This window comes from Miniopterus natalensis, chromosome 4 (assembly GCF_054644295.1).
Source record: "Miniopterus natalensis isolate mMinNat1 chromosome 4, mMinNat1.hap1, whole genome shotgun sequence".
In the NCBI taxonomy this organism is placed as follows: Eukaryota; Metazoa; Chordata; class Mammalia; order Chiroptera; family Miniopteridae; genus Miniopterus; species Miniopterus natalensis.
In genome coordinates, this window is record NC_142084.1 from 60071736 (window position 1) to 60092477 (window position 20742).

Here is a 20742-nt window from a genome sequence, read left to right on the forward strand (position 1 = left end):
ACGTCTGGGGTATTGATGTAATTCCTAAGAAGTAGCACCACAGAACACTTTTTTTCCCTATAATCGTATCTGGAAACTATCTCAAAATTTTATGTTCTAGACAATGCTGTGCTAGTGATATTCTAGACTTAAGGATGATTGAGCTAAATGTTTGGTGTGTTTGAGGATTAAAAGATATTTATTCCCCCCACCTATTTTTTTGATGGTGGTCAATTTTGCTTCCTGGATATAATAGGGTTCTGCCCAACACAAAATGTAGAAACAGAGAGAAACAGAATTTTGATTTTTAAATGAGTACTACCTATGAAAAACTAAACTGGTGACACTGTAGCTTAGAGACTAATTAGAGACCCTTGCTCCCTCTTTCATGCTAGTTGACAAGGTTTAACATGTATGAAAATCAAGCCATAACATTCTGAGTTTTGATTCTTTCAATAGCTGACAAGAATGCTACAATTTTATACTCCTAAAGACAGCTAAAGAATCACAGTCATTACACATTCTTTTAATATTATATTCACATTCAAATGTAAGGGCTATATATACAAACATATTATAGAAATTTTTCACTGTCAGAAAGTTACTGCTAGATGAAGAATAACTTGTGAACTCATATTTTAGATAAAAATTCTCATTCCAATACAAATCTTCAAACCACAGAATGTCAGAGAAAGAAATAATTTTAGAGATAATCTAGTTCCACTTCCCCACTTTTACAGATGGAGAAACAAGCACAGAATAAATAAGTGGCTTAAGCCTGGTCATAATATAAGTTAGTAAGAGAAATAAGTGTGGAACCTAAGTCTCCTAATTCTTAAAGCACAGTTCTTCCCACTGCATTCATTTAACCTGTACTAACCACCTTCTGTCCTTAAGGCACTGTACTAGATATAAAGGATATTCTCTCTTAAAAAGACATTTCCTTAAAGAATGTAGAAAAAAGTATTATACAAAATTAGGCAATAGCAGTATTCACTAAAACTATTATTCTTGGCTATTGAAAACCAAAGGGAGGGGTGATTAAACTGGTAGATGAAAATGCAATTGTATCGATAATAATAGTAAATGTTAACAGATAATTAAAAGGCAGACATTGTAAAAATGGATTAAAACAACAACAAGACCCTTCTACTATAGATGCTGCCTGCAAGAAACCCACTCAATAGAGGGACACGTATGGGTGGGAGTATATGGATGGAAAAAGATAATACACTGGGAAAGCAGTAAGCACATGAATGCTGTAATAGCGAACTTAACATCAAATAAAGGAAACTTCAGGGATAAAGGACATTTCATAGTGATAGAAAGGTAATTTCATAGTGATATAAAGTTCATACATCAGGAAAACAGCAATCATAAATGAATATGCACCTAAAAACAGATCTTCAAAATAAATTTCATAATATAACCAAAGAAAAAGTGGAATATTCTTCAACCATGGTTGAATATTTAATATCCCTCTGTTAGCAACTGATAAAACTAGAAAGAGGGGGAAAAACACCCAAAGATAATCTGAACAATATGGTCAATCACATTGATTTAATTGATACTTATAGACCGTTACATCCAACAACTGCAGAATACACATTCTTGCAAATACACATATAGTATGTTTACCAAGAGACACCATTTTGTGCCAGGCCACAAAATAAATCTTAATAAAAAAAACAACTTAAAAAACCCTGAAATCATACAGAATAGACCCTCTCTGACCAAAACAGAATTAAGTTAGAAATCAATAACAATGAGATATCAAAAAAACCTCCATGTATTTAGAAATCTGGAAATTAAACCACCCATTTCTATATACTCTATGGGTCAAAATATGAAGAACTTTAGAAAATATTTTGAATTGAATACTTAAAATACAAAATATCAAATGTGCGGGATTCAACTAAAACAGTACTTAGAGGAATACTCTGAACTTTAAATACTTACATTAGAAAAGAAAAAAGGTCTATAATAATGGCCAAGCTTCTATACTTTATTTAAGTAAAAAAAGAGCAAAGTAAGCCCAAAGAAAGAAGATGATAAAAGCAGAAAACAGTGGAGGACATAAACAAAAGCAAAAACTAATTCTCTAAAAAGAACAAAATGATAAATCTCTAATCAAGAAGAGAGACTATAGATTACCAATATCAGTATTATAAAAGGGTGATCACAACCATCCTACAGACATTAAAAGCATAATAAAGAATATTGCGAACTTAATATCAAAAAGTTTGACAACTTGAATGAAACAAATTCCTTGAAAAATATAACTTACCAAAACGGACACAGATGAAACAGAACACTTAAATATCCCTATATCTATTAGAGACAATGAATTAATCATCTAAAGCTCTCCCATAAAGAAAACTCCAGCCATGGTTGGTTTTACTGGGGAGTTCTTACAGACATTCATGGAAGATAAAACACTCATGTTATATGAACTCTTTCAGGAAATAGAGAAAATACTCCCCAAGTTGTTTTATAGGGCTGGCATAACACTAACACCAAAATCTGACAAAGAAATCGCAAACAAGGATATGACAGACCAATATTCCTCATGAACATAGACACAAAATGCTTTAATAGTATTAGCAAGTTGAAATCAGTGATATATAAAAGGGATAATACATTATGACCAAAAAGGGTTAATCCTAGGAATACAGGTTAGTTTAATATTTAAAAAAATCAACCAAAGTAATCTACATTATCAGGATGAAAGAAGAAAATCATGTGAGCATTTAAATAGATGATGCAGCAAAATCATTAGACAAATGAGTTAATAAAACATTAAAAGTTTTCCCTGTATTATTGGGAAGACAAACAGGCCCATTCTGACCACTTCTATTTAACACTGTCCTGAACGTCGTAGCCACTGCAATAAGGCAAGAAAAAGAAAAGGAGGCAAATCCGAAAGGAAAAATTAAAACGCACTGTTATTTGCAGATTATATGATTGTTTATGAAGAAAATCCTTGCAGATTTACAAAAACAACTTTTAGAACTAAGTAGTGAATTTCATAAGGTCATACAATATGAGGTTAATATACAAAAATCAACTTTATATCAATATACAGTCAGCCCTCTGTATCCACAGATTCCCTATTTGCAGATTCAACCAACTGTGAATAAAAAATATTTGGGGGGAAAAAGTTACATTGTTGCTGATAGGTACTGTGTAGTTAGGCCTATGATGATTGCTGGGTGTCTCTGTATTGAACATGTACAGACTTTTTTCTTGTCATTATTCCCTAAACAATAGTGTAGCAACTGTTTATATAGCATTTACACTGTATTATAAGTACACAGGAAAGATGATCTAAAGTATATAGGAAAATGCACATAGGTCATATGCAAATACCATGCCATTTTACAGAAGGGATTGAGCATCTGTGGATTTTGGTATTCACAGGGGGGTCCTGGAACCAATCTCCTATGGATACTCAGGAACAACTATACTAGCTGCAAACAATTTTAAAAAATTCCATATTCTACAGCACCAACAAACATATTTTGGAATAAATTTAACAAAGGCTTAGAGTACCTGTACACTATTACTAAGAGAAATTACACTATCTGACTTTTAAGATACACTATAAAGCTGCAGTAATTAAGACAGCGTGGTACTGTTATTAAGAACTGAAAAACAGGCCAGTGAAACAGAAGAGAGCCCAGTTTCACATTTATACAGTCAATCGACTTTTGACGAAGGTGCTAATACAATCTAAGTGGGAAAGGAAAGTTTTTAAACAACTGATGCTGAAATAATTAGATAGCTATATGGGAAAAAAAGGAACATGGACTCCTACCTCACACTACACATATGAATTAATTCAAGGTGGATCATAATCCTAAATATTAAAGTTAAATATAAAAACTAGAACTAGAAGAAAACAAGAGAATATTTTCTTGCCTTGGGAGTAGGCAAAGGTTTATCAGAGACAATACAGAAAGCAATAACTGGGAAAGAAAAAACTGCTAAATTAGATTTCATCAAAGTAAAAAGTTTCTGCTCCAAGATTATCACTAACATAATGAATAGTCAAGCCACAGACTGGGTTTTCCTACTTGCAAAAAGGAGATCTAACAAAGGATTGCTATTCAGGATATATATATATATAACAGCTGAATAAAAAATAAATTTTAAAAGACACTTCACAAAGAAAATACATAGAAAGCATAAGCATATAATAAAGTGCTCAACATCATTAGTCAGAAAAATGCAAATTAAAACCACAATGAGACACTACTGCATAACCACTAGAATGGCTAATTAAAGACTGACAACAGCACATGTCGGCGAGGATGTGGAACAGCTGAATGCTCATATACTACTGGTAGGAGTACAAATGGTACAACTACTTTGGAAAAATGTCTGGCAGTTTCTTATAAAACTAAACACACGACGTAGCAATTCCACATCTAGTTATTACCCAAGAGAAATAAATATATATATGTTCACAAAAAAACTTACAAGTATGTTCACTGGAATTTTACTCAGAATAGCCATAAGCTGGAAACAGCCAGCAGATGTCTATCAACAGAATGAACATATAAACTGAGCTCTACGTATACAATGGAATAATACTCAGCACTCCAAAAGTAACAACTACTGAAACATCCGACAATGTTGACGAATCTAAAATATTGCGTTCAGCCCTAGCTGGTTTGGCTCAATGGTTAAAGCATCGGCCCTCGAACTGAGGGGTCCCAGGTTCAATTCCAGCCAAGGGCATGTACCTCGGTGGCAGGTTTGATCCCCAGCCCTGGCTGGGGTGCATGCAGAGGCAACCAATCAAGGTGTTTCTCTCACATCAGTATTTCTTTCTCCCTTCCATTCTCTCTGAAAAGCAATGGAAAAAATATCCTTGGGTGAGAATTAAAAAAAAATATATATATATATATGATATAGTGTTCAGTGAACAAAGCCTTACAGAAGAGTACAGGCATGCCTCCTTTTATTGCACTTCACTATACTATGCTGCCATAGATACTGCATTTTTTGCAAATTGAAGGTTTGTGGCAACCCTGCTTTGAGCAAGTCTATTGGCACTATGTCCCAACAGGCTCAGATGATGGTTAGCATTTTTTAGCAATAAAGTGCTTTTTAATTAAGGTATGTACACTGTTTTTTAGACATAGTGCTATTGCAGATATAATAGACTACAGTATAAATATAACTCTTATATGCAAGGGGAAACCAAAAAATCCACGTAACTCCCTTTATTGTGATATTACTCATTTTATTGTGGTGGTCAGGAACCAAGCCAGCAAAATCTCTGGGGTATGCCTGTAGATGCTGTATGGTTCCCTTTATATAAAGTTCTAGAGCAGGCAAAACGAGCCCACAGGACCAGGAGGAAAGAGAACAATGGCTGCCTCTGCGAGGTGCGATGGGGAAGTTCTGTGGCACCAGTATTTGCGTTTGTTCGAGCCAATTAAATGATCACTTAAGATCTCTGATTTCATTGTACGTATACTTACAAAAGACACCACAAACTGCAAGCCAGTTAATGATGTGCATGACGATGTATCTGGGGAGAAGTGTACTGAAGTCTGCAACTTACTTGGAAATGCAACAAAACAAAACAAAAAAGAAAGAAAAACAAGGGAATGATAGATGGAGGACTGGATAGTTGAATAAATGTGATAAGCAAGTATTGTAGACCACCACCACATGTATACGGTACTCACTGGAAAGTTCAATTCCTGTTTGTTTGAAATACAATGTTGAAACAAAAACAACTAATATCTCTTCTTAAGATGACTAAGACTGTATCCTAGGTTGGGCTGCCAATGATAAGGATCCTGGTCACCATCTATAAAAATCTAACTGACCAAAGGAGGAAGTAAAAGCGGTCAATACATAAAGTGAGTGGTGGGGAAGTATTAGAGCCAAAGCCCAGAAATGCAGGAGGGTCTGAAGCCTGCCTGAAATAAGGCCCAGGGCGACTAGGCAGGAGACAGCACTTTCAGACACTCCTAGGCTGCTTTTGCTTTCTTCATAATCCTGTGAGTCTATGAAACTGTCTTCTAGGCCTGGGAGCCAGCATTTCCTAGCAGCACTTTAGCTTTTCTAATAAACATAAGACATAACTGAAGGATTCAAAGTCATTGATTGGGGTGGGAGGGGGAGAGGAAGGACTGGAAACGAATTAAAAATTCCACAGGGAGAGGGTATGACTCACCCACTCCTTGATGGGTAACTACCCTTTTAAATTGCATCTTGTGAAAACAGCCAAGGAGCATTAAAGATTGAATGTAAAACTGCTTCTGGGCAGAGCTGATTAAAAAGGAATAAAAAATATTTTAAAAGGTTGTTCTGAGTTATTTGGCAAAATTTGCATTTTGGTGAATGCGTGACTCAGATCCCACTGCGGGTCCTTTTCATCTCCAGAGCTATGACTTTTAGAGGACAATAGTCACCAGTAATTGTTGCTCTCTGGAGACGATTGAAGAGTCTCAGTCTAGCTGACAGAAATCAGTGATTATCACTGCTTGATTTAATGAGCCTTCACAGAAACCTTTACCTGCTTTGTCCTTGAGCTTTCTGTTCACTCAGCTTTCCAATTTTTCCACCTGCAAGGATATAACATACTTTTTGCTACTAACTTGCCATAAATAATAACTAGGTTCAGTTTTTAGGGCTTTTTCTTACTCTTTTAATCTTTCAAATAAGAAACAAAACTTTAATGAGATTAGACACATGATAACAAAACGCGGACAAACGAATTAACCCTAATTTGAACAGACTTTTAACTTTAAACATTACTGGCTCATGTAATTTTTAACTGAATTTAAAATAAATATCTCTGCTAAGCTAATGAAAGTATTGCATCTGTAAAGCTAGCATGCAAAAACGACTAATATCAACTATTAGTAAATGAAATATGAAGTTCATCACTTTCTGAGAGAGGTCAGCCACCTGGGTAACCCAAACAGTTTTCACCAATACCCTCTGGGCAAGGTAACACAGAGAACAACAAGGGAAACATCATATCCAAAAAATTTGAAGAAAACATGTTATGTCCAAAACACAGTATCTCTGGGCTGCTTTATTTCACAAAGATGTTAACATTTGAAAACAGTTTTCTATACCTCTAGTTCTATAGTACAATCCAGGCTACAGTTTCTTCAAATTACATGACATTTCCCTAAAAAACAAATACCAACTCTATTATGGGAAGTTGGTAGTAAAAATTTACCTCAGCAAAGCAAACAAGATGTCACAAATCGGCTTTTTTTAGATTATCTCATAAAAGCACAGAGACAAGGAGAAAAGAGCAAACATGTCAAGTATGGCTTGGCGGGGCTTTACGGCTCCCAGATCATACTTTCACTACTTCCCAAGAGCCATTCATGAGATTTGCTGCAATGAAAACTCAAATCATATATAAATTTTAATCTGAAAGCAAAGTGTTGCCCTCTTGAGGTAAACTGAAGAACAGAAAGAAAACAATGCTAGCTTTGCCGAGAACATTACAGAAGGCGGCTTTCTTCTCCAAAGGGCTTTTCTACAAACATATTGTGATCTGTGATTTGAAGCTAGCTAGTTGTGATAAAAAACTCCATTTTCACTCCAACAATAGATACCTTACAAATACCACTAGGCATCAGAACATTTCTGCAAAAATAAAGCTAAAACTTCACACTAAGAAGAAAGCAAAATTTTTAAAGTTTCAATTGATGAAAATGTCAAACCAGATGCATCCTAAAAATTCATTACCCAGCTCTTCAGTTGGCCTCGCTCATGCAACTCAGGGGACCCAAACTATAGACTGAAAAGCTTTGTGGCAAACTTTTACAGGGGCTGTAGGAGCTGGGGGGCAAGGCAAGTCCAGTACATTTTTATAGCTCAATTCCACTTAATATGCAAGGTCTGCAACACAGGAATAGCTGCACTGAGAAAAAGAGTATGTAACATATAAGCGTGGGTAGCAAATTGAATGGTCCTGATAGATTATCCTTCTAGGGAATTAATTTCAGTCAGTAACCCTCTGAGGTACTGTTCCTATTCTAATGTCACAGGGCCTTGAACTAACTAAAGCTGTTTTTCCTCAAATTACATATTATTCTATGATAAGCTATCATTTGATTTTTTCAGTATTACTAAGAAGAACGAGTTGGATGACATCATTACTCCTCTAAAGTTTGAAAGACTTCAGTGCTTGACTAATAAGCATGACTCATTCATGAGTGATCACGGTTTTGAATGAGCAATAAAAATATGGTCACCATCTCATCCTGTTACTATAGCCCCTGTAGGAGGAAGAGATCACACTGGCCAGCTGTTGCTAAAGTCTAGATTCATGGATACAGAATTAACCTGTCACATTATCTGAGGCAATGAAAGTAGGTTTCTCACATACACTCTCCCAGTGCTGAACTCTTTACACAGGCCTCTCGAGCTACCCTTGATATTTATTTCAACTTATGAAAAAGCTTGTCTATTTTTTTTCACTTTTATAAACCCAAGGGAGAGTAAAAGAAGTTAAGGGGATAGGAGAAGTAGGAAGGGCACAAAAAGATGTTCTTAGCACCAATTCCTTAAATATCATCTATGAGCAGATAATCCCAAAATTTGTATGGTGAGCCCAGACATCTTTTGTACAGCCTAACTGATATCAAATTGGATGTATCCTAGGCATTTCAAACTTAACCTACCTTAAAAACAAAACAAACTAATAAAAAAACCCTCTTGATTTTCTCCATAAATCTGTTCTTCCCTCTGTCTTCCACCCCAGTATGTGGCACTACCATTAAATTATTTCCTACAAGCCAAACCTGAGAGTCATCTTTGACTGCTTCCTCTTTCTTACCCCTAACCCAATCCAAAGTCCTGCCAGTTGCAACAACAAATACAGCTCTAATCCACCTTCTCCCCTCCACCCTCACCTGCGCTAGGAAGGACACAACAGTCTTCTCTCTGGTTTCCCACTTTGACTCCTGGAAGTCTGTAATCCAGCAATTTTCAACCCGTGTGTCGCAAGAATTTTTAAAACAGGAAATACCTGACTATTTAGTCCGGGGCAGTGACGCACTGAGAGAGAGAGAGAGAGAGAGAGAGAGAGAGAGACAGACACACACACACACACGCACCCCCCACCCCACCCCCCCACCCAACACAACAATAGCCGTTCAGTGTGAATAAATCTAAATTATACCTTATTTTTTTCCAGATTGGCAAAAAATATATTTTTGGTGTGCCGCAGAATTTTAGTAGCTTGCATGCCATGAGATGCAAAAGGCTGAAAATTGCCGCTCTAATCCATTAGCCAGACAATAGCCAGAATGACCTTACTTATCACACTGAATAAGTGACTCTCCTGCTTAAAACCACTCATCTACTTCCTACTGCATTTCAAATAAAATTTTAATTCCCCAAGAGCATATATAATCTGGCCCATACCTAACTTTCAAGCTCACCTCATGATTTTCTCCCTTGCTCACTGGAATCCATCCGCCTTGGCCTCCTCTCTGTTCCTAGAAAATCCAAGTTCTTCCCCATTTCAGTGCCTTTCACTTTCAGTGCTCTTGGTCTGACTGAGTCTTCCTTACACTTCAGGTCTCAGCTTAAATATCACCACTTTGTCTAAAGAATAACCCTATTTACTCTCTAGCACAGTAGCCTATTTCCATCATAGCACTCACTGTTTATTATTTGTTGAACTAGGAAAATGTAAGTACCATGAAGGCAAGGATAGCATCCGTCTTGTTCACCATGCTGTTCCCAGTGCCTGTAACATTGCACAGTACCTAGTGTGCCCTCAATAAACATTCAGTAAATAAGAGGGACTAGCCAGGTGTTCCTGAAACTTCTGAAAATAAAAAACAACTATTTTAAGATTTCACTTCTTAAATCATTGAACTATATATGAAACTCTGGAATTCTTCTTGCTAAAAATTGAGATATGAGGTATCAAAAGAATGCGTAATTCACTTCTGTTTTGTCAACTAGACTTTGGAATGAATAAATGATCCCATTCATAAACAAATTAATAATTATTAAAAAGTAGCTATTAATAAAAGAATGGTTATTAAATAATAGTCACTTGTTTTTTTGATTTTGTAGCAGCTAAATGTTTCAGAGGACCCAGTGCTCTTTTTGGATGGGCTAAAAACTCAACTAGCTCAATCAACACTACTCCTGCAGTTTAGACCAGCCTAAGGCTGAAAAGATCTTCACAGTGATTTTGTGAACCACACTTTCTCTGAGAATACTAATGTCAATAAACCATACTCACTTAAGGAAGAAAAAAAAAAAAGGATTATTTCAATAGAAATAATCCAGTCTCACAAAACAAAAGGAACTACAAGAACTAGGGATGTATGAGATGACACATGTTAACTTAAACTTATTGTGGCATTCAGGTCATGATATATGTAGGTCAAATCATTATGCTGTATATCCTAAAAATATACTCCAGTGCTGGAAGTCAATACATCTCAATAAAACTGGGGAAAATGTATTTAACCTTACAACCCATGAAAAGTATACAAATAAAAATAATGAAATCCCATGTTACTACTCCCCCACCCCCCCTGAAAAAAAGAATTAGGAACGTAGATATAGAGCCAAAGGAATTCTCATAGGCTGCTGCTAGGAAAATAAATTGACAACCACTTTGGAGAATATAATAAAATAGTAATTTCTTACTTGACTGCTTCGTAAATATTGTTGGAGGTATGTCCTGACAAGGCATCATGTAAGTTTCGAATAAAATAATCTCTGTATTCTTCGGGAAGGGCCATAAATGTTCCACCCATCACAATAAACTCCACTTTATCCACACTGTGACCAAGCTGTTTCAACTGAAAGACACATAAATTAATCAGCATTAAAAAACGTAGTCACTATCCTAGGAGGGTGTTGCAAATTTCTAATTTTATTTTGCAGTGTTTTCATCAGTATAGTTTAAAAATAAGAAGCAATTAAACATACTTAGCAAATTCTGTGGATTAAAAAAATAGACTCCAGATTCTGAAAGAAAAAAAATATTATAGCTCAAATAAGGAGGGAGAGTGAGAATTAAAAATAATAAACAAGAAGCTTGACATTAATACCTACAGAGCTGAGTGGAAATTTAAAAACACAAAGAATATAAACTAGAAAGCAGTAAAGGCAAAAATAAGCAACTATTTATCAACCCTGTATTTTATGCTAGACTTTGTGGTAAGCCTTGGGGACAACGAGGATAATTACATGAAACAATTAGGACTCGATGTAAATGAAAGGAATAAAAATACTGGATTAGAAACAAAAATTAAGAAAACAGTTTTAAATTAAAACTTTAAAGTTTTAAATCCATTGTGAAGATTCTGGACATAGGTGGCACCTCAGGCCTGCTTTCCAGGGGGTTGGGGTGGGGAAGAAAACAAAAGACTGAAGGTTAAACATGAAATACAATGTCTCTACTACTAGGGATGCAATGGTGGATCTTTGACTTTGTCAACTAGAATAAGTCAAGATTCTAATTTTCAAAAACAGGTATTTAAATTTCTTACCATAACTTAGGCTTGAAAAAACCTGCATTAAGCAGCTACCAAATTATGAAGTCAAATTAATGTACATGTAAAGGATGTCGATACTTAATATGGTAAAAAGGTACCTTTTAAAATATTTGTTTCTGAAAATGGAAAATAATTTATACACGCATACATCTTTATGTATTATGTACATTTACATATATATATATAAATATATCATATGCATATATATTTAAAATATATGTGTAACTATCCATTTATTTGTGTGTGTATATATATCAAGACTAAAAGAATATTCTACATGTCTGTGGTTTATAAGGGATACACAACAAAATCATCTTGATATCTTTTTCAGAATATCTTGGTTGGACCCTAAACCAAACTTGAGCAGAACATCAGATGTGAAGATCTGCTTGTGTTTTGTAAAGGTTATGGTGATTCCAGAGATTTAGAGTAGGAAAAAATTTCACTGCTCTTATGGTGGTTTCTAAATCTTTTAAAACCTATGCTCCTTTTTGGTAAACATAAGCATTTCACACTATATTAAAACATTTTAAATGGATTAAATATAAATATCATGGCTAAAAAAGAAATTAAAGCAACGGTCAGTTTAGAATACACTTTTCCAAATTATGTAGGCTCCCCGACCCCAGTGGGGTCCTCTCCTATAGCTGAACCATCCTGATCCACACATGCTTGGGTGACAAGAAGTAAAAATTAGAACTGGCTGGTATTCACAAATAGTGATAAACACAAAAGTGACTGACTGTGGTATATACTACTTCCCATCTGAGATTTTGTGGTTGCCCTACTCGATGTTGTAAAAACTGTAAAAATAAAACTGTATTAATGTTTAGATTTCTTGACCAAAGCAAGGCCATTTACACAGTTCTTGTTTTTAATCAGTTACACAGCGGTATAATTTACATACAGTAAAACCTATTAATTTTAAGTGTAAATTGGATGAGTTTGGATAAGTGTTTAGAGTTGGGTAACCACCACTACAATCATGACAGAACAATTCCACAACCCCGAGTGCTCCTCATTTCCCTTTGCTGTCAGTTCCCTATTCCTATGCCAGCAAACCAGCACAGTACTCCTTGTCTGGCTTAGGGAAGGTAAACTTCAATCCATCCACCTAGTGTCTAAGAGCTTCCACGCATCCACATTCAGTAAATTTCATACCATAAAAGACTTTCTACAAATTGAAAGAAATTTATAGAATATAAAACCTTTAAACAAAACAATAGTCTCTAAAGGAAGTGATATTTCTGACTTTGCTAGGGATTGCAAAAGACTCTCACTCCCATAGATGGATATTAAAAACTTACAATGGGGAAAAACACTCCTTTAGTTCTTACTTCAGGTACAACTCAGACCAAGCAATACTGCCTTCTAAGTATAAAAATCTAATTTAAAACTGCTTTTTAAAAACTTACTTGCTCTATTCGGTGTCTTGTCTGTAGATACGGGTCGTATCTAGCACGGATAGCTCGCATGGAGGTTGGCTAAGAAAAAAAGGGGAAAAGATCCTGTTATGCCCACACTGAATTAAAAACAAAAAGTATTTTCAAAGGGTGTATTAAAAGTAAAATTCCCTTGTGCTCCTTTCTCAGTCTTCAAAATAATGTCCTGACTAGCATCTGGCTAGTCTCCACCCGCACTGTCATGAGTATGTGAACAGCAGGCAGTCTTCTTAGATCATATTTATCTTTGTATAAACACTTATGGAAACAACACAAGCTGTTGTTATAATACTCAGATGTAGATGTGCCTACATATTCAGAAAGAGTTATTTGGTAAAATAACCTTTAAACAAGGTCATTAAATACAACATAGTTTCTAATGGCTTAACAAAAAAGCCTTTATGCTTTTACACAATGGAATATTCTACAGCCACGAAACAACATAGATATATGTTCTCTAAAGTACATTGTTAAATGAGAAGGGCAAGGTGCAAGGTTTTGATATAGTAGCTTATGTGTAAAAAAGTAGGGTAAAGAATAGCTATGTGCTTATATATCCATATAATATCTTTGAAGGATGTAGAGGAAAGAGAATACTGATTGTCTGTTGGGGGGAGGCTGTAGCAGAAAGTGATGGCTAAGGGACAAGAATGGCAGGAACCAATTCCTTCTGTATTTTCAGAAATCTGAACTATGAAAAACAGATAAAAAAATTTAAAAACATAGGTAAGAAAAAGTCACATAGCTGGCTGCTGACCTCTCTCAGAGGTTGACTGCTTCAAAGGCCTGCTCACTGGTCTCCTGCTTTCACTCTTGCCCCCACTCTAATCCTTTCCTCTCATCAAATGATCTTTTAAAAAACTATACTGGATTATATCATTCCTTTAAATCTTCATGGCTTCTCATGATACCCGTAATAAACCGCTATGACATCTGTCTCTCCAATCGCATTCTTCCCCTTACCCTCTATGCTCCAGAGCACCTCACCATCACTCCGAACATGGCTCCTTGTTCTAGCTAGTCTCTCTGCCAGAAATGCTCTTTGCTGATATTCTTGAAAGGCTCCTTCCTGTTATTCAGGACTTGGTTAAAACATCACCTCCTCGGAGAATTCCTTCCTAACCACCATAGCTAAAGTACCCACCCAGCTACACCTTACGATTTTACTTCTCTGCTTAGAATTTACTAGTACCTGGACTTTTGTTTTCTTTTTTATTGTCTATCTCCCATTATTAGGATGTAAATTCCACAAGACAAGAGACACTGTCCATTTTTCCACTGCTGCACACACAAGCAGTACAATGTAGTGGTAAGGAGCACAGAATTCAAAAACTGGCTCTGTCACTTATTAGCAGTGAGTCTTTGAGCCAGTTGTTTTGGGCTCTAGGCCTCAGTTTCTTTATCCATAAAGCCAGGATAGTAACAGTGTCTACCTTCAAAATGCTGCCGGTAAGGTTTAAAGTTGTAAAATACTTATGTTTGACACATGTTAATAATAAATGCTTCTGTAAGTATTCCTCTGGTGACTAGAAAAATATATATAGACACTCAGCAAATATTTGGTGAATGAACAACTTTTGTAATCAGGAAAAAATAATCATTCTAAGAAAGCTAGTACTTGTAAAAGCACACTACAGGCAGAGTACAATGCAACATTTCCCAGGACAAACTCAGATTACCTCATATCCAGTATAAGACTGGGTCGAATATTCAAAGTCTGAATCAGGTCCACCAGGGCAGTATCTGCCAATACAACAGAAGAATGAAGATGTCAGATACAAAGGTAGTTCTAGCAGCAACACCCTTATTAATGGAATTAAAATACACACACACAACTTATCAAAATCATCATACTTACACACATATATTTCCTGTAAAACTGATGTGTGGACATCTGTGGGGTTTGCACATCACAGCCACAACAGCAATCTACAAAAGAAAGATCAATGAAAGAGCTATTATGCAATAACTAATAGAAAATCCTGGAGAGAGGCCATCTCTCAGGAAAAGGGAGAGAAATGCAATCAGAGTGGCACATGGGGGCTTCAAAGGTGTTGTGAATGCTGTATTCTGAAGCCGAGCAGTGGGTACAAGGGTGATCTATTTTCAATGTTATTTAAAAATAACACTCATCTCTTTAAAATGTACACATGCACTGTATATACTAGTTTGTATTATACTTTACAATAAATAAAGTAAAAAATAAGAAATAATTTTTAAAGTCACAGTGATTCTTATTCTCTGATTTGTTTTACTAAAAGAGCCCAGGAGAAAAAAAACTATGCGATTCTATACAATTATATCTAAGCCCAACCTTTGTAACTTAAACTCCTCGTGGACACACTAGATCCAAATATTTAGAGCAGAGACAACTGAACTAGGAGCTAGACTTCACAACTGTGTGCAAAATATTCTCAGAGGGGTCTTTCAGAGCCCAAGTTGGGGGAGGACAGTATCTGCTTGAGAAAGGAGGGAATGGTGGAAACAGAAGATTTATATATAGGAGTAGTTACTCAAATAAAGGCACACACTAAGGTGAATGCAAGCCAGGTTTCTTACTGTCAGAGAAGGAAGTTATAAATATGCAAAGGGAGAGAACTAGAATGAATTCTGTGGACTGGATGGAATTCAAAGTACTACTGTGAATTCATAGTTTTCAACAGATTGATATACAAATACATATAGATGCAAATGTGAATGTACATACATATGTATGTATACATAAATATTTCCTAGCTTGGTCCACTAAGAGGCCTGGAAGCAGCAACACCCTAATAGCAGTGAGCATATCTAGCACTCAGATCTTGGTCTCTAAATACCTTTCTCCACTAAAAGAAACCAGGATGCCTGAGAGAAATGGCTGATTCCAGGGCTGGGGCAAAGAAAGTACAAGATGAGCCTGGAACATTTCATTATGAATGAAAGCTAGAAACTGCTAAAAAATGATGGGGTGTTTTAAAAAAAGGCACAGAAACCAGAAAGGGCTCCCACTGGTCAAACCTGGGATACTTTGTGCATAAAAATAAATAATGATTATAACCTACCAGATAAGAAACCAAATAAATGAATAAATAAACTGGAAGTCTGATAAGGAACGGGAGGATATTTACATAATTTCAAAATACTTCACAACACAAAACTTCTCAATTACAAAGTGGAAAAGATTAACTTTACAGAGAAGGAAGCCTGGTAGACAACACCTTCATCATAATGAACAACATCAGTGACAAGACAAAATGAAATTATGCACCACCTGATGGGATACAGTAAGAATACAGAATCACTTCTGTAATGTTCCTGCCAAAGACACATGACCTGAATCTAATTATGAAGAAGCATCTGATTAAACCAAATTGAGGAACATGCTACAGAATAGCTTGCCTGAAATCTTCAAGCATTAAGGTAATGAAATCAAGGTGAAACAGCAGTGTCCAGACTAAAGAGCCATGACAATTAAATGCAACATGTAATTCTGAACTGGGTCCTATAGGTCATTATTGAAATAGCTGGTGAGACTTGAATGAGATCTGAGGACTAGATATCAGTAATGTATCAGTGTCAAATTCCTGATTTTGATGGCTGTATTGTGGTGATGTAAGAAAATGTCTTTGCTTATAGGAAATATAAACTAAAGTATTCACAACTTACTCTTCAATAGTTGAGGGAAAAATGTTCTTTGTACTGGACTTTTGACTTTTCTGTAAGTTTGTGATTATTCTGCATAATAAAAATTATTAAAATTTAACTTAAATCATTAAATAATGATCTAGAGAAATTCCAAAATACGTGAATTTTCAGATCTGAATTAAAAACTAAGTTTCAAACAATGTTTTTATTTAAAACGAGACACAATCATATATACCACTGATGAGGCCAATCTAATTTGACAATGTTTTATTGAGGGCCTACTAGACAGGCCAGGTTCTGAGCAAAACAGAGCAGGTGGGGCCCGAGACTACAAAAATATTAACATACTGCCTCTGTCCTCTAAAATCGTAGTACCTAGCAAACTGCCTCCAATCATACAGAAAGAGGCTACTTCAAAACCACATGTATGCAGAAAATACTAGGAATGCTCAAAGAAGGGGAATAACTAGCCCTGACTAGGAGAGTCAGGAAAACCTTCCTGAGGGGCTAACAACCATGCTGAGTAAGAGTCAACTGAGCTAACAAGGTAGAGGGCCAGGGAAGCAACAGGCACTAGTTTCTACACATTTAAGCAGAACAACTCTTCTTTCAAGTAACATTTTACTTAGAACCCCAACTTATAAAAGAGGTGAAAAACAACAGCCCTGGGTGAAGTAGAGATGGGATCTGCTCCCACGGCTTCCCAATACTATTCTCCATAGTAGCTCCTAAAAAAACTTCTGAGGAACCCTGTATTTTTGTTGAATACAGTTCAAAAATTACTGATAAAGTAGAAAAAGCAGTGACTCTGGAGCCAGCCAAAGAGGTGTAGGTTTGAATCTTTCCTCTGCCCCTTACTGTGCATTTCTAGCATGGTGGCTGGTATGTAACAGGTGGGCAACATATGGTAGCTACTGTTGTAATTTATAGTGACACTACTAAGAATAACCACCACCATGGTGTCCTAAGCAAAAAACAAACAAAAAAATCTCAAATACAAACAAAGTCAAAATGGATGACTGGCCTAAATGTAAAATGCAAAACTATAAACTTCTAGAAGATTACTAGGTGGCCTTCAGTTTTGCCATGAGTTTGTTTTTCTTTAAAAAAAATATGTCTTTATTAATTTCAGAGAGAGAGAGGAAGAGAGAAGGGGGGAGGGAAGGAGGGAAGGAGGGAGGGGGGAGAGAGAGAGAGAAACATCAATGATGAGAAAGAGTCATTGATTGGCTGCTTCTTGCATGCCCCTGACTGGGGATTGAGCCCTGACCGTGTATCCAACCACGATCCCCTGGATCCTAGGTCCATGCTCAACTTCTGAGCCACACAGGCTGGGCTGCCACGAGTTTTTACATACAACATCAAAAGCACAACCCATGAAAGAAAAACTGGTAAGATGAACTACATTAAAACTTGAAAATTCTGCTCTGAGGAAGATACTATTAAGAGAATGAAAAGTCAAGCCACAGAAGAAAACATCTGTAAAACATCTCTCTGATAAAAGACATGTATCTTATTATTATTTTTAAAAAATATATCTTTATTGATTTCAGAGAGAGGAAAGGAGAGGGAGAGAGAGATAGAAACATCAATGATGAGAGAGTCATTGATCAAGCCCGCAACCGGGCATGTGTCCTGACCAGGAATCGAACCTTGATCGCCTGGATCCTAGGTCGATGCTAAACTGCTGAGCCACGCCCGGCCAGGCTAAAAGACATGTATCTTAAATATACAAAGAACTCTTACACCTTCACAATAAAACAAATAATCCAATTAGGAAGAGGGCCAAAGATCTGAACAGACACCCCAACAAAGACATACAGATAGCAAATAAGTATATGAAAAGATATCCAACACCATATGGCATTCAGGAATTGCAAATAGAAACAACAGTGAGGCACCACTACACACCTATTAGAATGGCCAAAATCCAGAACACTGACTGCTGGCAGGCACGTGGATCAACAGGAAGTCTCATTCACTGTTGATGCAAATGCAAATGGTGCAGCCACTTCAGAGGAAAGTTTGACAGTTTCTTACAAAGCTAAACATACTCTTACCATGTGACCCAGCAATTATGTTCCTAGGTATTTACCCAAATGAACTGAAAACTTAGGAGTACACAAAAACCTTCACACAAATGTTTAGAGTAGCTTTATTCACAATTGCCAAAATTGGAAGCAACTGAGATGCCCTTCAATAGGTGAACAGATAAACTGTTGCACATTCAGACAGTGGAATATTATTCAGCACAAAAAACAAATGAACTATCAAGCCACTAAAAAGATGTACCCTACATGCATATTGCTAAATGAAAGAAGCCAATTTGAAAAGGCTATATACTGTTTGATTCCAACTACATGACATTCTGGAAAAGGCAAAGGTATGTAGACAGTAAATAGATCAGTGGCTGCCAGAGGTCTGGAACAGAGGAAAGGAAAAATAGTGCAGTTTTAAGGCAGCAAAATTATTCTAGATGATATTGTTAATTGTGGATACATGACATTATGCATTTAGTAAAACCCATGGAATGTACAACACTATGAGTGACCCTAATGTAAAAACTATAACCCTCAGTTAATAATAATGTAGCAATACTGGTTCATTAATTATAACAAATGCATCAAACCAATTCCAGATATTAATAATAGGGCAATCTGGGGGAGAAGAGAAAGCAAGTATATGAAAACTGTGTACTTTCTGCTCAATTTTTCTATAAACTGAAGACTGCTGTATAAAAAAAATAAAAACAAAGCACTACCAGAGTAACAACAGGAATAAAAGCATGGAGGTTAGGATGCAGAGCAGATAAAGAAGGACAATCAGCTGTGTACTTCTGATATTTTTAATAGGGCACTCTGGTGACACTGTAGAACATAGATTTGGTGCAGGCAAGACAGAGTAGATGGGTTATGAAATGACTGAAATAATCTAAACAAGAAATAATAAAGGCCCAAACATTCCTACCAGTGGTGGTAGGAATGGATGACGCATTTCACATCTTTTGGAAACTGAGTGAATGGGAGTGCTGGGAACTAAAATGGACAAGAGAGATGAATGAGCACTTCTGAGGTTAGTTTGGGTTATGTTACACTTGAGGGTCTACATGTAGTCAAAGGAGAGATGTCTAACAGGCAATTTGACATGAGCCTGAAGCTTAGGGAGAAGTCAGACCGGGAGTCAGCAAATGTCAATACTTAATGTGAATGAATGAGATCACCAAAGAAAGTACATACATTACTAAACACTACGGGCCCAGGACCACAGAAACATCAATTTTCAGAGGCAAGCAGAGTAAGAGTAGACCTCAAAGAAAGAAATGATCAGAGGCAAGGGGAGCAGAGAGAATGGTGTCATAAAGCCAAGTATATCGGGCTGAAAGGTTGCTCAATCTTTGTCTTCCATAGTGTCAAGTTCACACATAATGGCAAAAACCAAAAATTCAAGATTTATCTATAAGGCATACTGTTTAGGGATATGGAAGTAAATGCCAAGAAATCAGCTAAGAGTTCAAAGTGATTGCCCTTGGGGGAAAGAGGAGGAGGTGAAGTTTAAAAATATTGGTTTTTCTTAAAGAACCTTTACCTAGGTACCAACAAAACAAAAACACTTGAATACAAAGGAGAAGAGACCAGGATTGGTGGTACATTGTGTGTGAAAGTTCTGGGGTTTAATTAGCCACAAATGTAATATAATCCAGGAGATACAACCACCAAACAAGTCAACACAAGCTGCAATTACTAAAAATATAATATCCTCATTCAAATAACAGACTGAACTTCTGAGATCACATCAGGAACACAAAATTCAATTCTGGGTACCATATTTTAAGGGAGTTCAAATCCTATCTCTCACACCCATCCTTTTTATCCTAGAACCCCTACCCTAATTCAGGCTCTTAACACTTCACACCTAAGCCAAACCAAGAGTATCCTAACTAGTTTTTTAATCTCCAAACTACCCTGCATCTTATATCCAAAGTAATTTTCTGAAAATCTATTTTGTTCATATCATTCCTTTTCTCAAGAATCTCTGGCAGTTTCCTACTGTACCGTTTCTTTGTAGGGAATTTAAGATCTTTTACAAGCTGATCCCAAACTAATTTTTTAATCCAATGTCTTGAAGCTTTCTCAAAGGAATTATCAATTCCAGTCAGTCTGGTATATTCACTGTTG

General features: G+C 36.2%; 1 protein-coding gene across 1 annotated transcript in view; it reads right to left on the bottom strand.

The window, feature by feature from the left end:
• Positions 1–20742, bottom strand: part of ELP3 (elongator acetyltransferase complex subunit 3) — a 74225-nt gene that overhangs the window by 46504 nt on the left and 6979 nt on the right. The window contains exons 4-7 of the mRNA XM_087816568.1: positions 14799–14869; positions 14620–14683; positions 12914–12982; positions 10645–10799 (exon numbers count right to left, since the gene is read on the bottom strand). Coding sequence (XP_087672694.1) covers positions 10645–10799; positions 12914–12982; positions 14620–14683; positions 14799–14869 — 359 coding nt within the window. The remainder of the gene's footprint in view (positions 1–10644; positions 10800–12913; positions 12983–14619; positions 14684–14798; positions 14870–20742) is intronic.